The sequence below is a fragment of the Formica exsecta genome, unplaced genomic scaffold (assembly GCF_003651465.1).
Source record: "Formica exsecta isolate Colony F162 unplaced genomic scaffold, ASM365146v1 scaffold2402, whole genome shotgun sequence".
Lineage (NCBI taxonomy): Eukaryota > Metazoa > Arthropoda > Insecta > Hymenoptera > Formicidae > Formica > Formica exsecta.
In genome coordinates this window covers 4,084-13,111 of record NW_021849683.1, presented here as the reverse complement: position 1 = coordinate 13,111, position 9,028 = coordinate 4,084, and the positions used below count along the sequence as shown (strand labels likewise).

At 30.2% G+C, this 9,028-nt stretch overlaps 1 protein-coding gene and 1 long non-coding RNA gene across 3 annotated transcripts; both read right to left on the bottom strand.

Annotated features, from left to right (window-relative positions):
- Positions 1 to 1,906: 1,906 nt before the first annotated feature.
- On the bottom strand, positions 1,907 to 3,387 carry LOC115236053. Its single transcript, XM_029808247.1, has 4 exons — positions 3,094 to 3,387; positions 2,850 to 3,009; positions 2,674 to 2,776; positions 1,907 to 2,587 (listed from the first exon to the last, which is right to left on the bottom strand). Exons 1-4 carry the CDS (start codon positions 3,265 to 3,267, stop codon positions 2,545 to 2,547), a joined length of 480 nt encoding a protein of 159 aa, XP_029664107.1. The 5' UTR covers positions 3,268 to 3,387; the 3' UTR covers positions 1,907 to 2,544.
- Positions 3,388 to 5,879: 2,492 nt separating this feature from the next.
- On the bottom strand, positions 5,880 to 8,557 carry LOC115236054. 2 transcript variants are annotated; one of them, XR_003884124.1, is made up of 5 exons: positions 8,448 to 8,557; positions 7,654 to 7,751; positions 7,354 to 7,451; positions 7,056 to 7,157; positions 5,880 to 6,011 (listed from the first exon to the last, which is right to left on the bottom strand). It is a non-coding gene; the product is annotated as an uncharacterized LOC115236054 (long non-coding RNA). The 2 variants fall into 2 exon arrangements; XR_003884125.1 differs by having other exon boundaries at positions 7,060 to 7,157.
- Between the last annotated feature and the right edge of the window lie 471 nt (positions 8,558 to 9,028).

Sequence of the window (9,028 nt, the reverse complement as noted above, 5' to 3'; positions counted from 1 at the left end):
TTTATCGATAAATACAAGCGCTATATTCAAATGATGATAGCAACGCGTTTCCTTAGATACATAAACTATTTATTTAACAAAAGAGAATTGTCATAGCAATAGGTGTGTTTGTGAGATCGGGGGGATGCCTGAGCGTCTTTTACCGTAAACCGTGAATCAGATCGGACGTGTCTCGTTGATCTCGTGTGATATGCTTAATTGATTAATCACATTTGTATTCTGAGTTTGTAATTAGTTCTGAGTTCGAGTTTATGAGTTGACCAATAAAAACGTGTTTCGATAAGTGCTCAAATTATTGCTTTATTCGATTTCTCACGTTCACTATAATATTTATATATACAGTTCAATAATTCATGGTTCAACTGTTAAACTATTACCCTTTTGAAAAAGCCATTCTCCTGACAAACTACAAATTGACTCGCTGTCTTACAATATATGTTTATATGTATACAGGGTGAGTTTTTTAACTTGAAACTGTGAAATATCTCGGAAAGTAAGCTTTATCGAAAAAAATGTTTCAAACAAAAGTTGTAGGGTTCGGAGAGGGCCACATGATAAAAATATGGATTTGACCTTAAATGACCTTTTCAAGGTGAGATTAATGTGATCAAAGTTTTCTTAAATGGAACTTCCCTTTTTTTATTACATATTCTTGTAGCTTACCTCGAGAGCTCTCTCTCTCTCTCTCTCTCTCTCTCTCTCTCTCTCTCTCTCTCTCTCTCTCTCTCTCTCTCTCTCTCTCTCTCTCTCTCTCTCTCTCTCTCTCTCTCTCTCTCTCTCTCTCTCTCTCTCTCTCTCTCTCTCTCTCTCACACACACACACACACTCACACACACGCACTCTTTTCTCTATTTACTTGCTCGTTATTATATTCTTTCACTCGCACTCATATCGGTTTTATTTTTTCTGTTCTTTTTTCTTTCTACATATAAATTAATTTTATACATACATGTATGCATTTTTATTTTGTTATATACACAAAATATTACAAAAATAAGTTACCGCGTTTGACTATTCTATAATACTGACAATTAAATACAACCTATATATGTAAATCTATCCTTTACATCTGTGAAATAAAAGTAATCTTTATAATAATTGACTACAATTTACAGATACTTATTAATTTACAAATGAAATAAGAAAAAATAAGTTTGATTGTTATATCCCAGACAGCACAATGACATCCTCGGGAAATCCAAAGGACATCCAGGACGGACATTACGGATATCCTGTGGATATCCAATTTTTATCCCGGGATATACTCAGGATGTCCTGAGGAAGAGCAAATGAGAGCTGAATACTAGTCCTTAAGACATCCAGAGGATATCCTGTCAGACAGCCTCAGGATGTCTTGAGGATTTCTCTAGGACATGTTATGGACATTTCTTAGGCGTCTGAAGGGAAAGATTCTAAAAGTGAAATCAAGCAATTAATGTATTCGGTTTGCTAATTCCGTTTCAGGAGAGAGTCGAGTACTCTTTTTTCCTTATAATAAACAGAAAAAACAGAAAGCACTCTCGATTCAACTCAGAGTCAGCAAATTCAAAACATTATATGTTTTTATTGTTCAATATATTATAACTAATAATGTAAAACAAATTATTTACAATTAGTTAATATTTTAAGTAAAAGATGTTAAAAATATTTCTCTCTACATCATTTGCAGCATCTTTTCTATTTATTTAGTAAAAATATAACGTTTAATTTTGTGTAATTAGTTCTTCAATACTAATTTAAAAAATACAGAGCATTTTTTTCTATTCAGTATAAAGAGAGAACACAGCATTTGCAACTTTTTAATTAAAATATTTCGTTATATATCACTTTCAAAATTTAATTAAAGTATAAATGTAAAAATTTAGTCAATGTATGAATGTAAAAAAAGAGGAAACAAATTATTTCACATAACATTGTATTTAATCTCTTTTTAATCATGTTCTTTTCAATCAATGTTACAGTTTTTAATCACAGTTTATTGTTAGCAACTTACAAATGTCACAGTATTCTATAGAGACACAACTTAACACATATATATTATAAATATGTAAACGCTATATTATATTTGCTAACAAATAAATTTGTACTTTTCTTTGGTATAAACACGCGCGTATGAATTTTAAATAAATATTAAAATTAATATAAACTTCTGTAAATGAACAGTTCAAGTAATGTATAAAACATATTAATGCCATCAACATTTATATATATATATAGTTTAAGAAATAATATCACTGTACTTGACTCTTACAAGAATAAACTATTACGACAAATGTGCGTATTAAATAACCAAATAACAGACTAAATAACTTACTTATAAAATACATCAATTGTATAAGCTCTAAGCCACGTTTTGAATGGATATGTTCACTTAATGATGAAGAGGATCAGCCTGATATTAATATAATAACGTTTACGAAACGTAACCAAAACGTCGGAATTATTTTCGTCCAAAACGCAGCTCCAATCCCGAAACCACATATAATAATGTTTTAATATACCGCAAAATCTTAAAATTTCAGTTGGTATATCAACAATCGTATGTTATGCAGTACCATTGGCAGTTGCATATCTATCTGTGTTGTCTCTACAACAAAAAATATGTAAAAATTAATACTAAGTAGTGATTAAATCGATGTAGTACATTCAATTCTAAAATTTGTTAAAATTTACTTTGTTTTCTTTTGGTAACGTTCATTTGCCCGTAACCACCACGATTTAATTGGTTCCGCAATAATTTGCTCTGTTGCGTTTGAAAAATGAACTCTTACAACACCTATATAAAAAAAATGAATTTTATTTATAAATCAGTATTATAATTAAAAATGACGATATGATTATATACTTACTGAATATTACTTTCCGTATTTCCAAATCATAAAATATTTGTTTTTTCTTTCCTCCAATGTAATTAAACATACACGCTAATTTATCGGAAATTAATGTCCGTAAAAGATTAAATACAATTCTTCTGATATCATTACCGCCAATACGCGATAATTCTTTAATCTGTAAGAATATGTAAAAATATACATAGAAGTATGCGCGCGCACACACACACACACAATTGATTCCAATTTTCACAGCACTTACTAATTTTTGGCGATTTATTTGATTTTCAATTAATGATTTCTCAAAAGTCTGCAAATCTTCCATATTGTCAATGGGAAAATTATTCATAACATGTTGCTGTATAGTTTCGCCTTCTGTCCCATGAGAGGGAGATATTTGAAGATTTTGTAAAATAGTATCTAATCTGCTATTCATAACATTTCCTTGTTCTTGCAATGAACGTAGTTGAAATCCTATGTCTATGATTTTTCTTATTATAAAACGTTGAAAATCAGAGCTTGCTAGAATTATAAAATAGTATATTAGTACATTGTAAAATAAAATGAAATAAATAAGCCATATATTTATAAATGATAGTTTCATACTTACTTAAACCAGTATTATTTGTGTTACGTTTAGCACAAGGCTCATCATATAAATCGTCATATAAATTTTCTTTATCGTACGTATCTATTAGAAAATATATCAATATATATTTTTAAAAAAGCAATCCCCAGTAAACACGAACTATCAGTAACATAACATCATCAATGTTATAATTTCTCAGTCAACAATGTAACTGTTACATAACATACATACCTTATATTGCATTTATATTGTTCCCTCGCGCACATGATCTGATTAGAAAAGGGTCTTACTTCCTTATAATTATTTTTGTCAACGTTGATGCAGCTGTGTTTATTACTTGTCCGTTAGAAAATTATTATCAGTATTAATGCAGCTGAGTTTATTAAACATTTCGTTAAAATTTCTTGTTATCTCGTTGTTCTTCCGCCGGAAATTCTACTGCAAGGGGTAGATATTATTTTTTATTTATTTCGATACCGGCATGATTTCCATCACCGATTTCCTTGCGTCTTTCCCACGGATACTCGTGGATGTAGTTACTGACAAATGACAGTGTTTAAAAGATACGTATGGCATAAGATGCTTTGTTTATTGAACGGTTCGTTCTTATCACCAACTGACGATCGTTACCGCGACGTTGCGGAAGAAAAGAATCGTGGAGTCGCCAGGACGTAACAGCAGCAATGGAAAGACAGCAAATTTGTTATTTAATGGTAGCTGAACATATTTTATTTTAATATCTTTTATTTGCCATATCTTAAAATCTGATAAATTATCTACGACGAATATTCCTAGAAGTGATGAAGGGCATGGTTTATCATATAAATCTTCTTTATGTAAAAATTCATTGCCTATAATGACATCTGTATTCAGTTCTTTATGATAAGTCACATTTTTTATTTGAACAATGCTTCCATCGCTTAAACCACAGCAATTATCTGCTAATGTATCTGTGCGTATGGTTGCATTTGAGCATTTTATTATGTAATACTGCGGATTGCAGCAGCCTTCAATTAAAGGACCTTTGACATGAATAGATTTTCTGTCTATTACAAAATCAGGTAGTATTGTTATGTGCAATTCACGTGGTTTCTCAATGTTCTTTCCTTCAATATATCTTCGAACAACCTGTTGTAATGGTTGGTCATGCTTTTTTAGTAACTTTTTTAATATTTGCAAGTAATTTTCATACTTGAAAGAACTAAAAGTATCCAGTGTACCAAACCTTTTCGCATCTTGTGCTAAATGAATAAAACTATGCACGTTATGTGAAACGTTGTAAGTACCATATAGCAACTTGAAAGATGATACAAAACATTGTAGAAGCTCCTGAGCATAGTCAATATATTCTTCAAATTGTGAACAACATAATATCCTAATTGCAACATGTAATATTAAAAAATGATTATACAGATCCTTTCGAAGAAGTTTAAAAGCTACACAGCCTGTGTATAATAGTACATTTCGAAATTCTGTTGCCTTCCATAATTTGACAAGGGCAAGTGATCTTGGTTTACGTACAAATTCGCATGGCATGTATAATTTTAATACATTTTCCAGCTGCAATGATATTGCCTCAACTTTCCTGTGTTGTAAACGAACTTCAAGTTTTCCAAATAACCACATATATAATAATTTGCGCATGACTCCTAAACATACAAGATGCATATAATCCAAAGGTATATTATTCACAAGATCAAAATCTGATAGCTTTAAAATAGCTGAATGTCCAACATGATAATTTTCGTCCTTTCTTAAACGGAAATCTTTATCTGTTCGTAGTTGCGCATTTGTTTCAGAAAAACACATTTTACCATTAATGTAACTGCCTTCAATTATGCATTTTGTGCAACTGGAATAGCCATTATGTCCTTTTATTTGCAACACAAATGCTTTCGCTGGTGCATCGCATATAATAGAATGTAATGTACATGGTACATTTATGTTATTAATAATGATTCCTTCTTCGTGTAATATCTTTGCTTCATCCACAAATTTTGCAAGAAATTTATTTGAATCTGATGGTTTTCGTGTTCCATAATAAATGCCAATAATAAAAACCTCTTTAGATCCAGATATGGATCCCAAAATTGGCCAAAATTGCCGTTGTGATGACTTCGATAATGGTAATCCATCAACATTTATTGATATTTTGATATCTGTAATATCTTGTGAAACAAATGGTATAATACTTAGTATTCCTTCTCTCAGTCCAAAATGATAATATTGGCCACCAGCGCAAATCTCAATATTACTACTTCTAGGAGTATGCATAAGAGTTCTTGGATCTAATGGTATATCAAAACTACAGTTTTTACATGTATATTCTTTAATTCCTTTTAACAAAGAGCGCAATGATGATTGCGAAATATGTTCTTTAATAGTCCATTGACTTAAAAATGTCTTAAAATCAATATTCCTATTTGATGCGCTATCTATATTATTATTTTCTATAACATTGTTTATATTTTAAGGTTTTCATAAGATTCCATTATAATATCTGTTTCCATTTTTATCATTTTCCTTCGATATGAGGAAGTAATTATACGTTTGTGTAAATGTTTTTTACCCAACATATTGAATTTGTATTCCTAAAACCAATTTAGCAACTGTTTTTAACATAAAAAATCAACTGCTTTTAAGATGAAAAAGTAACAATTTAAAGTAAAAATTAATTTAATAATTTTGATTGTTTAAAAATGTGAAGGTAATAATATACGCGCGCGCACACGTGTGTGTAAGAATTACTATCGACAATAAAATATAATAACGATTAATAGTTAATTTTTGTAACATAAGATTTGTTCATTATTGTTAAACTAATGCACAGTATGAAACAGGTATACAGTTGTGACTTTTGATGTTAAAAAAAAGCGAAAAAGAAATAGTGGAAGCTAATGCAGCTAGTTCAATTATAAAGAATAGATTTATAATTTACAAATCGAATTTCTTCTATCATGAAACTGTTCGGAATTAATTCCAATCGAAATCGTGTATGCAACAAATTATACTTAATACAACACTTGCTATAGATATTCCAGACCTATATATAATTTTTTTTTCTTTCGTCTTTCTTTAACACTAAAAATCACAACTGTATACCTGTGGTTTTTTTTTAAGTTCCATAAGTGCATTAGTTTAGCAACAAAGAACAGACCTTACATGTTACAAAAATTAACTATTAATCTTTATTATATTTTATTGTCTATACAGAGTAATTCAGACTAAGTGTAAAAAACTTAGACAGATTGTTTGGGAGGTCATTCTGAGTAAAAAATGTTATATGAAGATAGGATCTATCTTTAATATTTGCGTAGTTACAGAAGTTTTAAAATAAAATCAAGGAACACGTTTTGAGCATTTATTATAAAATTAAACTGTAAATAAATGATTTTTATTTCTTCTCCTGTTTTGTTTTAATTTCTCAAGATCATTTCCTACGAATCATGTGATTTTATTATGATAACAGCAACTGAGTAAAAAATGTTATATGAATATAGGTCCTATCTTTAATATTTACATAGTCACAGAAATTTTTAAATTAAAAAAGGGTTAAAGTTTTAAACACACACACACAGTCTGGATCTATATACTCCAGGCCCCTATATGAATAAATTTAAGTTTTCGTTACTTACGTACTTAATATATGCAGCCTCCTCTCTCTCGCTGCTGTCAGAATTGCACTGTATGTATTACTCTGCACTGCTACGTGTTCTGCTGACAGAACGTACGCAACACTGCAAACAAAAATAATAATTATTACTTACATCTGCTTACATATCTAACATATGAATACAAAGTTAAATATGTATTCTGATATTCATTGTTCATACTGGAAAGCTGTGGTCAATGTTACGTATACTTCAGATTTTCAGTACCAGCAATTAATATTGAAACGCAGCCTACATGTTAAAGTTTTTGTTACTTACATACCTAATATATGCAGCCTCCTCTCTCTCGCTGCTGTCAGAATTGCACTGTATGTATTATTCTGCACTGCTACGTGTTCTGCTGACAGAACGTACACAACACTGCAACATAAAACAAAAATAATAATTATTACTTACATCTGCTTACATATCTAACATATGAATACAAAGTTAAATACGTATTCCGATATTTATTGTTCATACTGGAAAGCTGTGGTCAATGTTACGTATATTTCAGATTTTCAGTACCAGCAATTAATATTGAAACGCAGCCTACAAGTTAAAGTTTTTGTTACTTACATACCTAATATATGCAGCCTCCTCTCTCTCGCTGCTGTCAGAATTGCACTGTATGTATTATTCTGCACTGCTACGTGTTCTGCTGACAGAACGTACACAACACTGCAACATAAAACAAAAATAATAATTATTACTTACATCTGATTACATATCTAACATATGAATACAAAGTTAAATACGTATTCCGATATTCATTGTTCATACTGGAAAGCTGTGATCAATGCTACGTATATTTCAGATTTTAAGTACCAGTAATTAATATTGAAACGTAGCCTACAAGTTAAAGTTTTTGTTACTTACATATCTAATATATGCAGCCTCTTCTCTCTCGCTGCTGTCAGAATTGCACTGTATTACTCTGCACTGTATTACTTTGCACTGCTACGTGTTCTGCTGACAGAACGTACACAATACTGCAACATAAAATAAAAATAATAATTATTACTTACATCTGATGCTTACATAAAATGTTAATAACGAATAGTTCAACTGCTAGAACTTTTCAGGTTAAATTCAAGATTTAAGTATGAAGCGGTTAATACATAAATAAAGCATAAGCCTATGAAAGATTCATTTAATAAAATCACAAATGTAAATATACGCATTTAAAAATGTCACAATTGTTAAAATAATTTTTGTAATCATAATGTGATTTTTGCAGATCATGTCACGTAATTTTTAGACTAATGGCAAATCGCCAAATGTACAAAATATTATATTAATGGACAATTAGACACATATATACAAAAATAATTTTAGAAATATTTATGTGAATATTGAATAAGGATGAGAGATTACCTGAAATTAAAACGATTGTTCTACGTTGCTGCTTTTTCCATGTATAGCCATGCGGGAAGAGACCGGAAGTCGTATCATTGCACGCATATATCGCATGTTGCTACCCGGATGTCTGTTAATGGCTACCACGCAATTTGAAAAGTTAAATATTGATCATATAAGAATAAATATAATATCCAAACTTTATCCATTTATTTTATTATCAATTTACTTACCGTGATACACTCTGGCTATGTTTATTTTAGGCACTCACGCGCTGTAAACTTATATAAGCGCTGTTTTCATTCATTCGTCCAGATAGTAAAAAATATCCCAAAATCATCCAAAATGTGTCTAGGATATCTTGAGGAGTTTCGTGGAATGTACTCAGGACATCCTGGGTTACGCCTTAAGACATCCTGAATATGTGTGGGATGATTTTAAGATATTGAGTCTAGTGGATATTAAAAGAAGATTTACACTTTATTGTAGTTCTTAATATTCTGAAATTACTTCAAGTATTTCATCATAATTAATGAAGTCAAATATACTCATAAAATATTTATAAAATATTTACAATAACACAATTAAATATTCTGGAC

What these genes read in the sequence shown, in the direction of transcription:
- LOC115236053 (XM_029808247.1), bottom strand. Translation starts at nt 3,267, where the DNA reads ATGAATAGCAGATTAGATACTATTTTACAAAATCTTCAAATATCTCCC. An exon ending in AAATAAATCGCCAAAAATTA is followed by an intron (nt 3,010 to 3,093) that starts GTAAGTGCTGTG and finishes ATATTCTTACAG; the next exon opens with ATTAAAGAATTATCGCGTAT. An exon ending in CGTTACCAAAAGAAAACAAA is followed by an intron (nt 2,588 to 2,673) that starts GTAAATTTTAAC and finishes TTTTTGTTGTAG; the next exon opens with AGACAACACAGATAGATATG.